The 21592-nt window shown below is 37.8% G+C and overlaps 1 protein-coding gene across 2 annotated transcripts in view; it reads left to right on the forward strand.

Annotated features, from left to right (window-relative positions):
* The first annotated feature begins 227 nt into the window (after positions 1 to 227).
* Positions 228 to 21592, forward strand: part of HSPBAP1 (HSPB1 associated protein 1) — a 57414-nt gene continuing 36049 nt past the window's right edge. Inside the window, exons 1-2 of one of the 2 annotated variants that reach the window (XM_032869519.1) lie at positions 228 to 534; positions 13933 to 14118. In XM_032869519.1, the coding sequence (XP_032725410.1) occupies positions 471 to 534; positions 13933 to 14118 (250 nt within the window). In that variant the 5' untranslated portion in view covers positions 228 to 470. Of the gene's footprint in view, positions 535 to 4712; positions 4880 to 13932; positions 14119 to 21592 lie in introns of those variants that run through there. The other variant, XM_032869518.1, reaches the window with a different exon arrangement.

Here is a 21592-nt window from a genome sequence, read left to right on the forward strand (position 1 = left end):
GTGGAAGAGAAGCCCGAGCTCTCCTTGTAAGCGCGGCTGCAGAGTTAGCGGAGGCAGAGCCCCATTCCACAGCCGCTAGCCCCACATTATGCAAACCATCCCCTAAAACTCCAATATTGTTGGGTGTAGGAAAGTGGCAAGGCAGAGAGGAACGACCTGCCTGCAAAAAGACGGGGAGCAGAAACTAATCCTAGAAAAGACTACGATGAAAGAAGGTTAAAGTCTGGGGAAGATGCAAAGCGCTACAGCCGAGACCACGTGCTGACATTTCAACAACCGGGGAATCAAAACAAACCTGCGTGGCCCCGCCCGGCGCCTGTCACGTGACCGACGGTGCGTGGTGCTTCCGGGGGAGACCCGGAGTTGCTACCGCGGCTGCTTCCTACCCTGCGACTCCAAAGTCGGGATTTTGGCGGTCCTCTGAACCCACTCCCACTCCACTCCCCTTTTGGGTTGGGGCGGAGCTAGCCATGGCAGCCACCCCGGGGGCGACCACTGAAACGGCCCCTGCGGCTGGAGCTGGAGAGGTGAAAGGTAGGCGCCAGGCTGAAGTCAGACCATGAGTACAACCCTGTGCCAGTTCATTCCTGGCAACTCTCCTGAGGCCATTTGGTCTAGCTCTTATTTCACGTCTTTCCTGCACTGCATTAAACTCTGAAGAAAATTGTTATTTTTTAGTGAACGTGGCTTTTCTCAAATTGGGGCATCCAGGTTTCCAGTCATCGTTCAGGCCCTGTATCCTCCCATCCTACCGGGGCTGATTAACGCAAGAGGGTGGTTTGAATGGGTTAAAATTAAATTTGTGAAGGTGGAGCCCACTCTTGAGGTAAATGGAAGTATCTGGGGCTTTTATGAACGGAGATTATGAGCTTTTGTTAGATTTTGGTGGAATCCTGCCTTAGGTCACCAGTGAGATTGGGTGGCCCAGATACCAGAGACCTCAGCATTTATTGAGTGATTGCTCCGGGTTTGGCACAGTTCTGGGTACTGCTGCCAGAGATCTAGAGACTTTTGAGTGTTTATAATAATGTCTTTTCCCAGTTGAGCAAAGGGGCCTAGAAAGGAAAAGAATGGTTAATACCTGGTAGCATGAATAATACCAGCAGTACAGGTTGGGTGAGGGCTGTCACCAGGAGGAGAGATCCCCCTGGGGAAAACATAAATGCTTCAAGGAAGGAGTAGTTGGAGGTGAGCCTTTAAGACTGAATGAGTTCATAAGGAACTTAGATGATAGTGCTGGGAGGTTATGGGAAGACAAGGAGCAGAAAAACAGGATGGCTGTGGTTGGAGATCAAATAGTCATGTTTGTCTAGAGCAGGAAATGACCAATCCCAGTTGAAGAAACAATTATAACTTGGTTGTGTCTGACCACATAAACTCCCTTATGAACCCCAAGGATACAATTCTTGAACTTCATCTATACCTCCCATCCGTGGAGTCTTACATTTTCTGTCCATCTGTACCCCCTTATCCAGTTTATAATGCATGTTCTATTTTATGGTCTCTCCCTTGAAGATGCACCATTTCCTTGTCCTTCCCTGCCTTTTATTCTTCTGGCAGAACTCATACTCTTGATGGACCCAACCTTTTGTCCCCTTTGCACCTGCACTTATATGGCTGAATTTTGCTGGAAAACGTCCTGGGCAAATTGATGACAGTATAAAATGAAAATGATCAACCTCTTGAATATTCAGTCAGCATGGGCCTGAGATCCTCTGCTGCTGTTTCCTTGGTAAGCTTACTTCCTCCAATGACAGTTCCCTAAACTCTGTATATCCTCTCTTCATCTCTTTCTCACTTTCAGTGGATGACTTGCAAGTCAGCTCAATTCTGCATCTCATTTGTCTACTTTTTCCCTCCTTAACTATCAGGCCCTTGTCCAAATCATCCACATTTCTCAGCTAAACCACTGCTATATCTTTAGGCCATGCGATCCTGTTTGTATCTTGTGGCCCTCCAATCCCTTCTCCATTCCTCAAAATTGACACTCCCTTACTTAAAATGCTTCAGTGAATTCCATTGCACTTAGTATAAAATCCAAACTCTTAACCATGGCCTATAGAAATCCTTGGTCTGGGCTCTGCTGATATCCCCAGGAGCATCTGTTGTCACTCACTTCCCTCTCCTCTTGTCTATTTTTCACGTACTTGGTTTCTTAATCTTCAGCTTTCACAGTATGTCATCACTTGAGTTCTTACCAGACCAACAACTAAAACTCATTTTAGTTTTCCCCTGACTCCTTACCAGGGATATTCCTGCTTCCTTCATTGCACTTACTGCAAAGTCTGAAATTACTTGTTAATTTTTGTTTCCTTCACTTGAACTTAAGTACTGTGAGGGCAGGACCTATATCTGTTTTGTTCACCACATGTGCTCAAGCAGCAAGTACAATGCCCAGACACAAAGTGGACACTTAATACATATTTGTTGAGTGAATGAATAAGGGAATTCTGCCAATTCAAAGGCAGGAGGAGAAAGAGCATGGCATGGTCCAGGGACCAAAAGAAGCTGGCATTAGAAGTGGTGAGGGAAGTGGGATAGTGAAGGGCACTTTATACCAAGCAAAGGAGTCTGGAGTTTATGACAGTAGGAGGTCTTTAAAGAGCTTTAGGTAAGAGAGTAATATGATCAGATTTATTTTAGGAGGATCACTGCCTGAAGGGTAGAGGATAGATGGGAGGGAGAAAGACTAAAGAACAGGAACCCTTTAAGCCTCGCTTTTTGTCCTCTGTAAAATGTATGATGATTGTGAGAGTTAAAGATAATTGTGGATCATCTAGTGTAGTGTCTGGCAGGAATTACATGTTCATTAGTGGCAACCATTTTTATTATTAATACAAAGGCCTGGCATTGGTGACTGATGGATATTGAAACTGAGAGAAAAAAAATTAGAAAGAACTCTGGAATTTTCCAGCCTGAGAAACTACATGTAAATTAGGAACCTAAAGAAAAGGAGGTGGTTCAGAGTAATATGTGAATGTGTAAAGTTTAGGTAGGGAAATATGATGCAAAAGATATCGAGCATGCAGCTGGGTAAGAGGAGGGTTTTTTAGATTTAGTATTCACTTTCCATAAATTCACCCTTTTAACATATACAATTCATTGGTTTTTAGTATGTTCACAAAATTGTGCAGCCATTACCACTATACCACTATACCACTATACCACCATTAGCACTCTAAATCCAGAGCATTTTCATCACACTGAAATTAAACCACTCTCAATTAGACCCTCTCCCCAGCCTCTGGCAGTCACTCATCTACTCTGTCTCTGTGGATATTTGCCTACTCTGGATGTTCCACATAAATGGAATCATATGATATGGGGCTTATTGTGTCTGGCTTCTTTCACGTTGCATAATATTTCCTTCCTCCTTTTCTCCCTTCCTTCCTTCCAACAGAAGGAGACACAGTGAGGAGGGAACACAAGCAGTGGGAGTGGGAGAGGGAGAAGCAGGCTCCCCACGAAGCAGGAAGCCCGTTGTGGGGCTCAGTCCCAGGACCCTGGGATCATGACCTGAGCCGAAGGCAGACGCTTGATGACTGAGCCACCCAGGCGCCCCTGCATAACACTTTTCAAGGTTCATCTGTGTTTTAGCATGTATCAATACTTCATTCCTTCTTATGGCCTAGTGCTCTCCCATGGTATAGTAATACCACATTTGTTTATCCATTTATCAGTTGATGGCATTTGAGTTGTTTGCACTTTTTGGCTATAATGTTGCTGTGAATATTCATATGCACAATTATGTGTTAGCATGTTTTCAGTTTTCTTGGGCATGTATCTAAAATTGGAATTTCTAGGTCGTAAGATAATTCTGTATTTAACTTTTTGAAGAAACTGGTGAATTTTTTTTTTTAAGAGAACATAAGCATGGGTGAGGGAGGGTGGAGAGGGAGAGAGAGAATCTTAAGCAGGCTCCTTGCCCAGCATGGAGCCCCATGCAGGGCTCAAGCTCATGACCCAATCCACAATAAAGAGTTGGGCACTTAACCTGACTGAGCCACCCAGGTGCCCCAGAGGAAACTGGTGATTCTTAATCTAGAAGTCCTAAGGAGGGGAAAAAATCTGAATGAAAATGTGGATTTGCTCCCCTGAAAAATTCAGCATGCATATACATTTTTGCAGGTGACTTCGTATTTTTGTATTAGATTCTCAGTATCCTATCTGTGGAACTTTCAATTAAATTTTAAGCTGTCATCCTCCCCAGAATCACCAGTTTGGGGTGACTGTTTATTACCATTACAAAGTAAGTTAAATAGAGAAAATCCTACCAGAAGAGAAGGCTTTGCTTTAAATTACATAAGGCTTATGTGAACAAAGGGTAGGAAAAAAACAGTGCGTACATTAAATACATGATGTGAAAGGGTCAGTATATTCAGGATAATGATGAATATTGTGGGAGTCATAGGAAAGTTAGTTTTTGAGCAAACTTATTACCATTCCATTATCAAAAAATATTGGAATGTATATTAGAAACAGAAGACTATTTTATACAGTGAGAAGATAGCTCTTGCCTTAAAATAGCTTGTAACTATAGTTTACAATATAGTTTGGGGGGAAAAGATATAGATAAAGAGTTATAGTATAAGACATAACCACAACTAGGAAGAAATTAATTAGAAAGTAAATATTAAAAAAAATTAAAAAATTAAAAAAAAAAGAAAGTAAATATTATACACCTTCAGTGCTTTAGGGCTGAGAGAAGAAAGAACTAATGAAAATTGAATTGGTCTGTACTTCCTGGAGTAATTTGAAAGTGTGGAATAGTTTGAACATGGAGATGAATGGAAGAGGCCATTTCTGGCCGTCAAGGCTCGGAGTAGAAGTGAATGGAGAAAAGCCTGAGTCACATAAGGGCCAGAAGGCGCGGAGGAAGGTGAGGAGACAGACTGGTTCTACTAGAGTAGAATTGGTAGCAGAGAATGCAGGTGAAAAGAAGGAAGATGGTGTACTTTGAAAAACTAAACAAGAGCAAGGTCAACCAGAAATGAAGTGAAGAAGAGGGAAATCATGGGTTTTAGTTTTCTAAGAAAAATAGAGCAAGGTCACCTTAAAGAGTGAGGAAGTGGAGAGAGGTATTGGGGATTTGAGACTGAAGAAGCTTTAGAATGGTTGCTGTAGGGGCAAGGGTGATTAGGAATCAACTGGTGATAACTAACATGCTGAAAGTAGGAAAGGGACCGGTAGAGGTGAGCATAAAACTGTGGACCTTTGTTCCATTATGGATTCCTTTGTCTTGAGATGGTTTCTGATTGTGCTCAAGTGCACATTATGCAGTAGTAGCAAATGCAAGTGGTTAGTTTTAATAAAGCTTCAATATTTTGTATATTTTGCTAAAAATGAGGTATGAATTCAGAAAACATTTATTTAACGTCATTTTATGCCAAACATTGTGCTAAGCTCTAGGGATAGAAAAGGAATTATCTTGCCTTCAAGAATGAGGTATTTTTTGTTTGAAGTAACAGCTTGAAAATTATTAAAAGCAAAACATGATCATATTGATAATCAAATATATTAGAATCCTTATTTGAAAATAAAGTGGACCTACAGGTACCTGGGTGGCTCTGTTGGTTAAGTGTCTGCCTTTGGCTTAGGTCATGATCCCAGGGTCCTGGGATTGAGCCCTGTGTAGGGGCTCTCTGCTCATCAGGGAATCAACCTCTCCTTCTCTCTCTGCTCCTCCCCCTGCTCTCTTACTCCCTCTCTCTCTCAAATAAATAAAATCTTTTTTAAAAAGTACTTATATAAAAAAAGAAAATAAACGGGACCTTAAAAATGCAAAATAAACCATGTTATTGCTATTACAGCTTAAAGTTCATTATATTTTATTATTTAATAAAGATGCTCTGTTTCCTTGGCACTGGGGTGGCTCAGCCAGTTGAGCATCTGGTTATTGATTTCAGCTCAGGTCCTGATTAGTAGTTAGAGCACAGAGGATTTTAGGGCAATGAAAATACTCTGTATGATATAATGATGAATCTATGTCATTATATTTTGGTCCAAATCCGTAGAATGTACAACATTAACACTGAACTCTAAGATAAACTATGGACTTGGGTGATTATGATGCGTCAGTTTAGGTTTATCCTGGTTAAAAAAAAATTATCATTCCTGTGAATGACATTGATAATGGGGGAGCCTTTGCATATGTGGGAAGGAGAAATCTTTACCTTCTCATTTTTGTTATAAACTTAGCACTACTCTAAAACTTAAAAAACCAACCAACAAACAGGAAACTACTTAATGTTAAGAATCAACTTAAATTCTGAGTGTAAGATGTTAGAGGATCACACATTGTTTGAAGCTTGTCAGTGAAATTAAAAGTTGCAATTCTTTGAATCTGATTCTGCCTTTCAGACTGAGGTTATATTTCTTTATCTTGGTCTCTGGTTTTAATTGTAGCCAGGTTTATGTCTTTATGAAGAGAAGAATGTACTCTTAGTGACTCTTCTTCTAGTCTTTCTCGAAATGAGTGAACATTATCATCAGCATGAAGAAGGCCAATAAGAAGTAACTTGATAAGGGAGGACAGTTTTCTTATAGGAATTTATCTCCTACTTTTGAGAGAAGGAAGCTCCCTCCTTGCCCCAGCAACAACGTACTAACCACCCCTTGCGGCCGATGAGAAACCGCCACAACTTCCAACTCTTGTTTTTTTCCAATGAACTTTTGTTTAAAACTTCCCAATTCCCTCCTAACCACAGTGTGCTTGTCCTGAATTGTAATTACCCTGCTATTCCCAAATAAGTGCATTTTGGTGGTAAAATAACTGGCTGTTTTAAGGTTGACAATCCTAAGGAAAAAGAATCTCATCCCAGAGTTGTAGGGACTTGAGTTTCTTAAAGAGCTGACATTTCTATATGACTGGATTTACTCCTCCTCAGTTGGAGACGCCATACTCTATATGTCATTTTTTTTCCCATTAAAAAAAAATGGCAGAAGGAGGCAGGGGCGTTTAAAGAAAAGCAAAATCCTGTATAAACAGTTTCCACAGTTTCCATGTTAGAGTGTATATTTAATCATGTATAGCTAAATACTTTGTATTTGATAAGGACAAATAACAGAAAAAATATACTGTTGAATTATTTTAACTGCAGTAAAAACCAAGTAATGTAAAATTTATCATCTTAACCATTTTTAAGAGTACTCAGTAGGTGGGGAACCTGGATGGCTCAGTGGGTTGGACCTCTGCCTTCGGCTTAGGTCATGGTCTCAGGTCATGGTCTCTGAGATCGAGCCCTGCATCGGGCTCTCCGCAGCAGGGAGCCTACTTCCCCCCATCTCTCTTTCTGCCACTCGCCTACTTGTGATCTCTCTCCCTGTCAAATAAATAAATAAAATCTTAAAAAAAAAAAAAAAGCACTCAGTAGTGTTAAGTATATTCACATTGTTGTGAAACAGATTTCTAGAACTTTTTCATCTTGCAAATCTGAAACTCTGTACTCAGTAAACAACAATTCTTTTCTCTCTCCCCTCATCCGCTGGTAACTGCCATCCTACTTTGTTTCTATGAATTCCACTATTTTAGATACATCATGCAAGTGGAATAATACAGTATATGTCTTTATGTGACTGCCTTTTTTCACTTAGCATAATGTCTTCAAGATTCATTCATGTAGCATATGACAGGATTTCCTTCCTTTTTAAGGCTGAATGATATTCCATTGTATGATGTCAGTAGACATTTGGCTTGCTTCCATTTTTGGCTATTATAAATATGTGGCTATGAATATGAGTGTGCAAATATCTTTTTAAGACTGCTGTTGAATTTTTTGATAAATGCTTAGATTAAATAGCTATTTTATTTTGAAATACAGAAAATTTTCCTAGTGGAATTCTGAAGAGCTAAATGGAAACATTTTGGTAGAAATTTTGAAGATAGTTTAGAGCCTTAATTTTAAAGAACTTTAGTCTTTGAGACACTATTCTTTCTAGTTTTTTTTTTTTGTAAATATTTTATTTGAGAGAGAGAGTGAGAGAGAGAGAGAGAGAGCACGAGGGGGGTGAGGGGGAGAGAGAGAAGGAGACTCCATGCTAGGCAGGAAGCCCAATGCAGGGCTTGATCCCAGGACTGAGGGATCATGACCTGAACTGGAGGCAGACGCCCAACCGACTGAAACCCCAGACACCGCTATTCTTTCTAGTTTTAACTTGACTTGAAATATAGATTTACTTTTCTTTACTTTAAGTTTAGGACCAGTATTTCTTTTGAACTAAGTACTGTAAATACTATAAGTACTATTTATGAGTTCTGGTATAAATGGATTAAACTGAGGAGGAGAAGATAATTTTCTGGCTTGACTGGGCAAGGGTTAAAAATGTAAGAAGATGGGAAGAAGAGGATGTGAAGTGTCTAGCACATAACTGTCTCCTGTTCCCAACCTGAACCTGCTTGGGTGTTCACTGTCACTCAAGCGTTGGTATTGGAAAGATTATGTCATAACAGCCTCAACACTTCTGTTTATGGTTTCTTTCATCAGTCACACCACCTCCCAGACCTTCAAATTCAAAGGGTTTATGACTAATTATCGTTTTACTTAAGCATTATATTAACTTTCAGAAGAATTTTCTTGGTGTATATTGACTTTTTTTAAACAATGAGTATAAAATGAAAATTATCATTGGTGTAAGTTTTACCACGCAGTCTTCAGTATGAATATAGTCATTTTGTTAAGTAGGACTTGCATAATTCCATCAGTGTTTTCCTGATATGGCCCAGATGTTCATTATTTTTAACCCTAATATCTACCATTCCAGAAGTTATTTTTTTTTTCCCCCAGCTCTAACTGGCTTTATTTTTATTTATTTTTATTTTTTTATAAACATATAATGTATTATTAGCCCCAGGGGTACAGGTCTGTGAATCGCCAGGTTTACACACTTCACAGCACTCACCATAGCACATACCCTCCCCAATGTCCATAACTCCACCACCCATTCCCTACCCCTCCTCCCCACTGCCACCCTCAGTTTTTTTTGTGACATTAAGAGTCTCTTATGGTTTGTCCATTCCAGAAGTTTTAAAATTTCTTTTATGTGTATATAGAGTTGTTAAGATTGATGAAACCACCATAGGCTTACATGTATATATTTAGAAATAATTTAGCTTACCACGTAACCTGCTCTTCTGTCCCCTTCTTAAAACTTTTAAATAAGATTTTAATAAAATTAGTGAAATTTAATTGAAATTTTATACTTATTAATATTTCTATTAAAATTATACCTGACATGCAAGATGAGTTATTTTCAGTTTCAGGATCATTGTTGTATTCTATCCGTATTAGGAATGAATTCTGTAAACTTAGTAAGTTTTCCTTATTATTATCTTGGATTCTAAATCTCAAATACAAATCCAAGCCAGGTATTAATTGACAGAAGGCAGATTGCAAACAAATTCAGAGAAATTAGGTTTCAAATTATCTTGTAGCTTGCATTAATTAAAGAAAAAACTTGCCGAGAAAAAGGCAGTTTGCTTTTTAATCATGTTTCACAATTTCCAAAGAATTAGTTGAAACCAAAGCTGGTAATAAATTGTGTGAATAACATGCTACATTTAGAGAGAGAAAAGACTATTTTGCAACACCTAGATCACTAATCTTTTTTTTCAGCAATTTCTAAGTCATTTCATTAGAAATTGTTCCTTGCTGCAAGTTTAGACCTAAATAAATACACTTATTCTTTAAAGGCTGTCAAGGTTGCTTCAGAATTTTTATAGCTCTTTGCAAACATTCCTGGCTTGGAGTGACTGAGTACTTCCTTAGGCTATTTAATTAATACAATGTAGATTGCATTCTTCTTTAAAGAAAGTTGTAACACTTAAATTTGTTAATTTAATGGCCCAGTTCATTGTTGATTAAGCTATCAGAAACCAAATTACTTTTATCTCACAACCAGCTGATTGTTTTATTTCACTCGTAGGTATGAGATTCTGTAAATATGCTAATTTCTTTTATGGTGAGCATCCTGCTGCTCTCTTATGCATACACTTTATAGTACTTTTTATTCATTTAGCAAATGTTTGAGCATTTACTGTATGCCAATCACTGGGCCAGGTGCTTTCTCAGCAAATTTTAGTTTTTAGGGTCTCTTATTAAATAACTTCTGGGATGTCTGGGATTTTTAAATCAGATCATTAAATACATTTTTAAAAGGCATCATGTTAGAGGAAAAAATATTTCTTTGAAGCTATTCGAAAAGTAGTGTGAAAACACTACTCATGTGTTATTAATGACCATGTATTTATTGATGGAAGGGTGGCAAGATATATTTTACCCAAGTATGAGAATTCTTTGGGGAATGTTCAAAGCCAGTTCTATTGGCTCTGATTAAAATAAGCAGAATAAATAAATCCCTACCCCAGAAGGACTGGTGCTTCTCTTATTCTCTGCCCTTTAAAATTCTAGAAACAAAGTTTTCAAAGCTTGGATATTTTAAAACTATAGAACTGAAAGAGTGCTGCAGGGTCAGACCAGCCATGATTCATTCAGTGTAAGTCACAGATATTTTATAGAGAGAATATAGTAGTCCTTGAAAACAATAGCCTCAGAAGGCCAGGTGTTAAAGCAGTTATGAACTAGTACCAGTCTTGACTATAAGAATTAATTTTCTATGTGAAGGGCTTTAGGAGGTAGAATTTTGCTGATACTGGTTTAGTGGCACAAAGATGGACATTTTTGCATTCTTTCACCTAAGGTTTGCGATTTCCTGGGCCTTTTTTTTTTTTTTTTAAAGCACAATGTGGGGCTTGAACTCATGACTCCAAGATCAAGAGTTAAGTGCTCTACCCTCTGAGCCATTCAGGCATCCCCTGGGCCTTTCTTTGATCTTGCAAGGTGACTAACCATTATGTCTGTTTTCCAGACGAAACGTAGGAGAGAAGGCTAAGGGCAAAGAGGCTGACTGGGCAACTTCCAGATATATCTCTGGCCACTCTGTCTGCACAGGAGGCTAGGAATTGTAATTATCAGCCACACCCACTGTGCAGAGTTCTGTTAGTAAGAAGGAGAGAGTGGGTATGGGATAAGGTTGGTAATAGCAAGTCTGTACTACAGGTATTATCCTACGACCCACTGCCCACAGAGGCACAAAGCAAAATATTCCTCTCTCCCTGATAGTGCACATGGACTTCTTATCCATGAATTGGGTCTTCAGCTTTCCGAAACTAATTTCTCTTTTCAGATTATACTCTCTCCTGAATTTGCAGTGTTTGTGTAGGTCCCCCAGTTTGAATTCTCTGGAAATAGGATGGTACAGTGAAAGAGCACTGCTCTTAGAATCAGGGAACCTGACCTAGTAGTTGAGTTCATCACTGGTGTGTTGGACTTCGATATCTGAGCTTCCTGTTCTTCCTTTGGATAATGGAAACAAAATGCCTTTTCTGCCTGTGTTTTGTAGGTTTCTTAGAGGATCAGATGAGCAGTTTTAACATATACAAAAGTACACGGCAAATAGTAAAGCAACATATGAGGAAATGTATTATTATGGTGATGATGTTGAAAACCAAACTCCATCTTCTCACCGGAATGAGCTGCTGCTCCTTACTTTTTTTTTAAATGTCAAGTCTCAAGTCACAGCATCTGGAAACCTCAGTCTCCTTTATGGCTGCATATACCTCCCATCCCACGTCTTTGGTTGTAATAGTCTTTGATATTATTCTCTTAGTATTTCTATATCTCTGCCTTCTCTGTCCTCCTTACTGCCCCCACCTTGTTGTTCAGGGCCTTACAGTAACACTTCTTACTGGGCTAATACAGTAGCTCTCTGAGTCAATTCCAGTTTCTACATCTCCACACATTTCTGCATAGCCCTCATTTTTATTGCTAATGGATATAATGTACCATGGGAAAAATTTACATAGTATTTAGTAATATTCAGTAAATATTTTTCTACTTTTAGACATTAGGCTGTTTATATTTTCAGTTTTTATATTATGGTAGTAGATATTTTATATTATGGTTGTAGATATTTTAGATGTATGTGTATACATATATAATATAAATGAATATGCATATAGCTGGTGATTACTTTGTTAAAAGCAAATTCCTATAATATGAGTTACTAAGTTAATGGGTGGTTGTTTGAGACTTCTGCTTCATTTTTACAGTTGTTTGCCAAAGGATAGTACTAATTTATGTGCCACAAACAACAGAGGATTATCATGAATGTATTGCAGCTTCTCACAGTCTAGCAAAACTTAAAAGATATATAATAAAAAACTCAGCTTGTCCATTTTTCATGTATACAGAATCCGGGCACTCCAAGTCTAGGAAGATTTGGTGGGTCGTGATCCAGGTAACCTTGTACTTCTATTTATAGGCGAGTACGGGTCAATACCCCTAATGTGAATTTATCAAACAAGTGGAAAGCAAGAATCTCAAGGAAAGATAGAAAATTTTGTTCCTGGTCCTATTTCATTTATAGGCTCTTCAGCACTTAAAGATGAGCTTGGGGCTTCGTTTACTTGGAGATACCCAAGGGTGCCTTCTCTCTCCCTACCCCCTCACAGCCCCCACACAGCTCCCACACAGCCCCCAGCTCTTCTACTGCCTTTCCCCTCTGAGTGTCCCCCCCTTTGTCTGCTCACTTGGGAGCCCTGACTGTGTAGACAGTGACAGGCTGGCCTCACACGTCTTGCTTACTTTCATCAAGGGTTTACGGAATGATTCTGAGTGTTTGCCCTTGTTTGAGAAAAGGAGCTAAATTGACTTAAATTTTCATTTCTTTAAAAATAAGCCTTATGGGGCACCTGGGTGGCTCAGTGGGTTAAAGCCTCTGCCTTCTGCTCAGGTCATGATCCCAGGGTCCTGGGATCGAGCCCCGCATCAGGTTCTCTGCTCAGCGGGGAGCCTGTTTCCCTACCTCTCTCTCTGCCTGCCTCTCTGCCTACTTGTGATCTCTGTCTTTCAAATTAAAAACACAAAAAAGAACAAAAAAAACAAGGGTTACATTCAGACAAGTACAAATTACTCAAGTTCCTTGATGGCACCCTCCCCATCCCTCTTCCTTTTATCAAAAAGTTTAGAAGAAAGTTGGATGATGGGAGAATTTGGATTATTTATGAGCTTTTATTTTTTTGAATTAAGTGTAATTGTAAAACAGATAATGAATTAGAGGGTTTAGCTGACTATTCTAGAGAATCAAATCTAGAGAATCATGAGTATTTGCTGATGCTATACATATATATCTGGATTCAGAGTATGAAGCATTTTTTTACTTTCCCAAAAACTTTCATTTTAAGATGTCTTTAAGGAGAAACTTACCTGTTCTTTTATTTAGCACGTACTTATCATTACCATCCTATCCAGGATTTACTGTCTATGATTCTGTGAAATTTATTGAAATAATCAGTAAATCACAGTATTTGTATATATCCCATATCCCTTATACTGTTTGTAATGCAATTGAAGTCAAGGATTAACACTGATACCCACCCTAGTACATCTTTTACCTTTTAAAATCTTGAAATGAAAATAATCCCCCCTTTACCCCTTTGACTGATGTATGAATTCAATAGTCTTTTTGGGTAAACACATGACATGGCAAGTGGAATTATTCCTGACTCCGGCAACTCTAGTTCTAGAGTAGTTCCCATCAGTATTTCATATATAACCCTCTATTTAGGAAATACAATTTTCAAAAAAATTGTGTCTTTTAATATTTAAATATAGTTGGAAAGCTTTTTCTAAAAGAATTTTTTGATGTTGAAAATTGTAAATATTTTCCAACATTTAAAATGTAATATGAGAAAAATCACTTAAGAATTACGGTTGTTGAGGTCAAATATTTATGTAAATAGTAGTAAATGAAGTGTAAAAGGTAGTATCATTGCTTAGAAAGATTTATTGTAATAGGAATGATATTGGCTATTTTTCCTTCGTGTTATATGAAATAACTTTATAGTTCTCTCTCTCTCTCTCTCTCTCCCCCTAGGTGAACGTGTCAAACCTTTTACACCAGAGAAAGCAAAAGAAATTCTAATGTCTTTACAACAACCTGCAGTCTTCTGTAACATGGCTTTCGATTGGCCAGCCCAACACTGGACTGTTAAACACCTTTCTGAAGTCCTTCCTGGCAAGCAGATACGATTCAGGATGGGAATGAAAAGAACAGATACAGGTTAGGACTACAAGTAGTCATCATAGTGTGTCTTCAGTAGCATTCCCATGTTCTTAGCAGTAGTTTCTTTAACTCTAGAGAACCCTTTGTTTCTAATACTGTTTTTGGCCATTTGCAGATGGAAAGTTTTATTGGAAGTTTTAGAAGGACAGTCTGTGTTAAGATTTTTTTTCAGACTAAGCCTATAGTTGATAACCTTCTATAGTTGTTGATAACCTTATAAGTTGTATTTGTTCAGGTATCATGGTTCACTGAATGTGGTAGATACTTAATATTTGTGAGTGTGTTATTATCTATGTTCCCCTGGGACTGAGAAAGATGATCACTAAGTTTATGGTCCCTTCTACTTTTGACTCATATAGAATGTGTCCTTTTGTTTGTGGCTTGAGGCATTATATTTATAGTGTTTACTCTTGGTTGTAATTTTATCTCTCTCCTCTATCAGCTGCCTGACCTCTGTGGTACTGCATAAATATGAAAATGTGTAAAGCTCTTTCTTACCCTCTTAAGCAGTTAGATTTTGCCAGCCTCTTCTTCTTCCCTGGAGACTTGTAACATTTTGATATTTTGCCTTGTAGTCAGATAATGTAGTTACTGTTAACTCTAAATATAATTAATTTAAAAGAAAGAGTGCTGTTTTTGATCTGAGGGGGTCTATAACCATTTTCTGGCTTTAGAATGTGTTTAACTTCTATTTTGTAATTTGGTGTCTAGAGTTTGGTAGTCTAGAATTTCATAATGTTTGAAGCATTGCTGTGAAGTGGCTCTATGAGTATCTATTAATAACTCAGAAGGAGCTAGAAAATTACCCCATTTCCCTACTAGCTTCTCTAAACTTTTTCTCATGTTGACCTTCTTGTACATTTTTCAAGAGTTACTTGGTTTTTGGTGTCTAGAACCCCCTTATACTCACAGCAGGTAGAGGAGGCTTAATAGCTAGCACTCTTTAGCATCTCATTCTAATCACAGACCAAAATGTTTACGGTGCTTTAAAATTAAGTGCTAGATGAGCAAAAGGCACGTAAAAGTTTAGCTTGTGCTTTTTCTTTCTCAGTTTTAGTCAAATAAATCTCCCATCCTCTGAGGTTATTAGACAATTTGGAGATAAAGAGGAACTGTAATTTTTTTCACACACCTGGTTAGACTCCAAATAAAATACGACCCCTAATTGCTAACAGTTACTGAGAGCTTTTGTGTTAGGCACACTTCTGAGTGCTTTATACATATTAATTCTCTTATTCTTCTTCAAACCCTCTTTGAATGGTACTATTATAAGCCTATTTTGTAGATGAGGCACAGTGATTTGACACTTTCAAGCTAATACTTAAGCATTAAAGATAGAGGGAAAGGTCTCTGCGGTTGTGAGCAACTGCTCTGTTTTTACTGATTTTTTAAAAAATTTAGATACAATTCACATAACATTAAATTTATCATTTTAAAGTATACAGTTCAGTGGTTTTAACATATGCACGATGTTGTGCAACCATCATCACTGTCTAATTCCAGACATTTTATCACTTCCTAAAGAAGCCCAGTACTCTTTAAGCAGTCAGGTCACTTCCCATTCTACTTTACCCCAGCCCCTGGCAACCACTAGTCTGCTGTTTTTATAGATTTGCCTATTTGGGACATTTCAATAAATAAATGGTATCGTTTATATATCATATCATTATATATCATTTATTCATTAAATAAATGGTATCAATAAGTAAATGGAATCATTCAATACATAGCCTTTTGTGTCTAGCTTCTTTCCGGTAGCATGTTTTCAAGATTCATCGAGGTTGTGGCATATGTCTGTATTCCATTTCTTTTTTTTTTTTTTTTTTTTGCTGAATAGATTCCGTTATACATATATACCACATTTTGTTTATCCATCCATCCGTTGATGGACATTTGGGTTGTTTCCACTTTTTGGCTATTATGAATAATGCTACTATGAACATTTATGTACAAGTTTTTATGTCGGTATATGTTTTTATTGCTTTTGAGTCTATACCTAGAAAGGGAATTGCTGAGTCATATGGTAACTCTGTGTTTAACATTTTGAGGAACTGCCAAAACGTTTTCCAAAGCAGCTGAACCATTTTATGTTCCTATCCCACTGTATGAGGGTTTTAATTTCTCTACATCTTTGTCAATATTTACCCTATTTTTTATTCCAACCGTCCTGGTGGAGTATGAAGTGTTATCTCATTATGGTTTTTATATGCATTTCCCTAATGACTAATAATGTTGAGCATCTTTTCATGCGTTGATTGACCATTTGTATCTTTTTTTGAAAAAAATCTATTCAACTTCTTTGCCCATTTTCTAAGATTTTATTTGTTTATTTTTGTGAGAAAGAGAGAGAGAGCAGAGAGAGTGCAAGCACACAAGTGGAGGGGGAGGAGGAGAGAGAAAAGCAGACTCCCCGCTGAGCAGGGAGCCGCATACCAGATAAGATCCCAGGATGCTGGTATCATGACCTGAGCCGAAGGTAGAGGCTTAACCAACTGAGCCACCCAGGTGCCCTGCCCATTTTCTAATTGAGGTGTTTTTTGGTTTATGGGGGAGGGTAGGTTTGGTCTTGCTGTGGTGGAGTGTTTTGGTTTTTTTTTGTTGCTGTTGTTTTTTTATTATGTTCTGTTAGTCACCATACAGTACATCATTAGTTTTTGATGTAGTGTTCTAAGAGTCATTGTTCTGTAGTTTAAAAGAGATCTTTACAGGTCTTTCTCAACTAATGATGTCCCGATAAACCCATCATAAGTTGAAAATATCTCAAGCCAAAACGGCATTTAATACACCTAACTGGACACATGGGTGGCTTAGTTGGTTAAGCGTCTGCCTTAGGCTCAGGTCATGATTACAGAGTCCTGGGATGGAGCCCCACATCGGGCTCCCTGCTCAGCAGGGAGTCTCCTTCTCCCTCTGCCCCCCTCCCACCCCCGCTCAAGCTCTCTCTCTCTAATAAATAAATAAAATCTAAAATAAAAGGATACATCTAGTTTACTAAACATTATAGCTTGGCCAGCCTACCTTACATGTGCTCCGAACACTTACTAGCTTACAGTTGAGCAAAATCATCTAACACAAAGCCTTTTTTTATGATAAAGTATTGGGTGACTCATGTGATTTATTGAATATGGTAGTAAAAGTGAAAAACAGAATGATGATATGGATACAGAATTGTTGTAGGTGTATCTGTTGTTTATCCTTGTAATGGTCTGGCTGGGAGCTAGCTGTTGCTTGTTGCCACAGTCCAGCATCATAAGAGAGTATCAGTACATATCACTAGCCAGGGAGATGGTCAAAATTCAAAATTTGAAGAATGGTTCCTACGGAATATGTATCACTTTCACTCCATAAAGTCGAGAAAGCGTTATGTTGAACCACTGTAAGTAGGAGACTGTATATATTCTGGATATTAGATATATTCTGGATATGCTTATCAGACTTAGGACTTTTAAATATTTTCTTCTATTCTGTGGGTGTCTTAATTGTTCTCTTTAAATTTATTTCTTTCAGTACAATTGCAGTACTTCCACAAGCAGTAGAGGGTAGTGGTATAAGAGTACTAACTCCTGAATCAGCTTGCCTGGGTTCATATTTTGGCTTACCATGTGACTTTGGGCAAGTTACTTTACTTCTCTGTATCTTAGGAATGTTTTCAAGATTAAGTGTGTTGGTATGCATAAAACATGTAGGACAGTGCCTAGCACATTGTAAATGCTTAACAAATATTATTTAGAAATAACAATAATTAAGAAATAAAAGTATGACTTCTTCATTGTAGAGAACATTAAAAAAATGGGAAGATCCAAATAAATTTAAAAACACTTTGTCCTGTTACCAAGAGAGGACCACCAGTTACACAGGCTTTTTTGTATTTTAAAAATACACTAGTTACACAGGCTTTTTGTATTTTAAAAATAAAGTTATATTAATTTTCACAGCCTGCTTTTTTATTCCCTTCACATGTCCTGAGCAGTTTCTCTTCATGTTAAATGTGATTTTTAAATGGCTAATACTCTGTTGTATGCTAGTATCATAATGAATTTGAATTTTTTTCCTGTTTTGATTATTTAGATTGCTTAGAAGTTTCAAATTTATAAATAAGACTGTAGTGAGCATCATTGAAAATAAATCTTGTTCAGGTTTCTGAATATTTCCCAGGGATAGATTCCTAGAAGAAGAATGACTGGGTCAAAGGGTGTGAATGTTATCACGAGTAGCAGCACTATGCATGAGCCTTCTTACCCAGAAACCTCTGAGTCATATGATTGCCCCTCCAAGTAGTGTCTGGTGACCCTGTGACTTAACCCTAAGTATGTAGCATATCCACCTGCTTCTCTCATGCCCCATGGCCATCCTCTAGGCAGGGTTGCCCTGCTCTCTCTCACCAACCCGCTGCAGTAGTCTCATCCCTGGTCGCTCTGCCCCCGTTCCGGCCCATTTTTTGTATTGAAACCAGAGACAGTTTTTTAAAAAAACAAGTCTCATCCTTTTTTTCTGCTTAAAACGCTTAGGTGGCTTAACCCTTATGCCAAAGGCCAAAATTTTTGTGTGGTGTAGAAGTCTCTCTTTGCTTCATCAGCTTTATCCCTCTCCCTGAACTCGGTCCAAACAAGCATCTTTTTTTTCAGCTTTTGTATTTCCAGAAGTTTGCTTCTCCTTTGTTCAAGGCCTTTGCATATAGAGTCCAGCCATTCTTTTCTCCTTTCCCTTTTCCCCTTACTGCAGCTTTCCCTAGTTAACTCCTCTTCTTCCTTCAGATCTTAGCTCAAATGTCATTTCCTGGAAGTCTTTCCTGATCACACAGCACCTCTGCCTCCCAAATCAGGGGCAGCCACTCAGTTGTCTCCCAGCACCTTGTATTTCCCAGGAGCACTTTGCTTAGAATCACGTGGTTAGTGTGTAAGTAATTAACTCTTTCAAGTCTCTCCTCCCCTCCAAGAAGGCCACCTTCGTGAGGGTCAAGGTCAGCCCTCACCATGGGCTGAGCACCAGATGGACACTCAGATATTTGTGGAATAAAAGAATGAAAGGCCTTTGGTGCATATGGCAAAGTGCTTCGCAGAATGTGGTTTAAATGTACTCCCCTGTCAAAACATGTGAGGGTGCCTGTTTTGCCACTCCTTTCCTCAAGCTGAGATTCATCCTTTGGGGAAAAAAGAAGGACTGGTATTTATATATAGTCCATTCTCATTAACATTTTATTCTTATTTTGTTTACTTAGAAATTCTTTCTGTATCTTAAAAATAGGCAAATATTCAAATATTTTCTCCTAATAGCTTGATTTCCCCTTTACATTTGCTCTTTATCCTTTCCATGTTTATTTTATTGTATGGTATTCACTGACTTTTTTAGGTTAAGTTGGAAATAACAATACCTTTTATTTCAGTTCCATATACTGAATAATTCTTTTTTCCCCCTACTGAGTTTGAAATCATCTTTATTATATTACTGTATTCTTACGGATTCCAACATCTGTTTTTGGATTATGTATTGAGCTATCATTTTGGAAGCCAGTAAAACATTATTTAAATACTATTTTAGCAACTGATACGTATTTTAATATTTGAAAGACCAACTCATCCTCCCTAATTACCCTTCTTTCTCAGTATTTTCTTGAATGTTATTGAATTTTATTCCTCTAAATGAATTTTAGAGTTAAATAATGTACTCATATTAAACAAATCCTGTTGGGATTTTAAGTGAAAATTCAATAAGTGCTGTAAGCTAATTCAGAAAGAATCTACCTTGTGATAATACTGTTATCTGCCTATGCTAGAACATGTCATTATCACCTAGAAAGTCCATTTCATCTCTCAGTGAAAATATTTGGGGTTTTCATATTCCAAATTTCTTAAAATATTAATTATAAATATAAACTTTTTATAGCTGGTATAAAGGAAAATATGTCAGATCTAGAGTTCAGAATGACGATTCTCAAGGTTCTAGCCAGGCTCGAAAAAGGCATGGAAGATATTAGAGAAACCCTCTCGGGAGATATAAAAGCCCTTTCTGGAGAAATAAAAGAACTAAAATCTAACCAAGTTGAAATCAAAAAAGCTATTAATGAGGTGCAATAAAAAATGGAGGCTCTCACTGCTAGGATAAATGAGCCAGAAGAAAGAATTAGTGATATAGAACACCAAATGACAGAGAATAAAGAAGCTGAGCAAAAGAGGGACAAACAGCTACTGGACCACGAGGGGAGAATTCGAGAGATAAGTGAAACCATAATACGAAACAACATTAGAATAATTGGGATTTCAGAAGAAGAAAGAGAGAGGGGAGCAGAAGGTATATTGGAGAGAATTATTGGAGAGAATTTCCCTAATATGGCAAAGGGAACAAGCATCAAACTCCAGGAGGTGCAGAAACCGCCCTCAAAATCAATAAGAATAGGTCCACACCCCGTCACTTAATAGTAAAAATATTTTTACCTATTATATTTTTCTAACTAGTTGTGATGACTAGATTTTTAAAAGCCATTTTCTGTATGTTTATTTTTTATCCCACTATTTATTAGTGTATGTAATTTTTTAGTTTATTCTTTTGGGTTTTCTAGGAAGACAGGCATCTGATCTTACAATTAGTGATAACCTTGTTTCCTTCCTATTGAATGTATTTCTTATTTTTGTTTTGTATCTTGGCTTGAGTTTTTCTAGAATGCTTGAGATAATAGTATTAGTAATTATACTGTTTGAATTATATGTATCTCTTAGTTTATTTTTGGAAGCAGATAACATCTCACACCTCTTTGAGATGATTCTGGATCAAATTCATTTGGATCATATGGGCCCAGTGACATGGCAGTAATTTGGGAAAAATAGGGGTAGACATAACCTAAAGCATTTGTAGATGGGGGTGCAGGGATGGTCAAAAGCACACCTGCCTTCCATGCAGTGTTTCTTGCTTGTAAAATGATGAAGTCTAGGGTTACCTGAGTGGCTCAGTTGATTTAGGGGCTGCCTATGGTTCAGGTCATGTTCCCCAGGTCCTGGGATAGAGTCCCACATCGGGCTTCCTGCTCAGCAGAGAGCCTGCTTCTCCCCCTGCCTGCTGCTCCCCCTGTTTGTGCTCTCTCTCTGTCAAATAAACAAATAAAATCTTTAAAAAATTAAAATAAAATAAAATGATGAAGTCTAACAAAATGGAGAAATATTTGTTTCCCTACTCTGGAAAACCCACTTTAGAACTCCCTTTTATGAGAGTTAGAAGCAAACTCAACTTATACTTAAACACAACTTCCAAATCCTGAGCTCGGTTGAGCTTCTTCTTACCTAACACTTTGACAGTAAGTGGGATGAAAATTGTAGCTGCCTAGGCTACTTCAATGTTAAATGAAAGAACAATAATAATGAAGTTAGAAAGGAATAATTGCATTGCAAGAAATAAACTAAGAACAACTGTACTACCCAGAAAGAAATTGTCATGATAACAGAATGAAAACAGTACCTTTGGTGCTGCTACTTCCAGGAAG

This window comes from Lontra canadensis, unplaced genomic scaffold (assembly GCF_010015895.1).
Source record: "Lontra canadensis isolate GAN:19392208 unplaced genomic scaffold, GSC_riverotter_1.0 scaffold38, whole genome shotgun sequence".
Classification (NCBI taxonomy): domain Eukaryota; kingdom Metazoa; phylum Chordata; class Mammalia; order Carnivora; family Mustelidae; genus Lontra; species Lontra canadensis.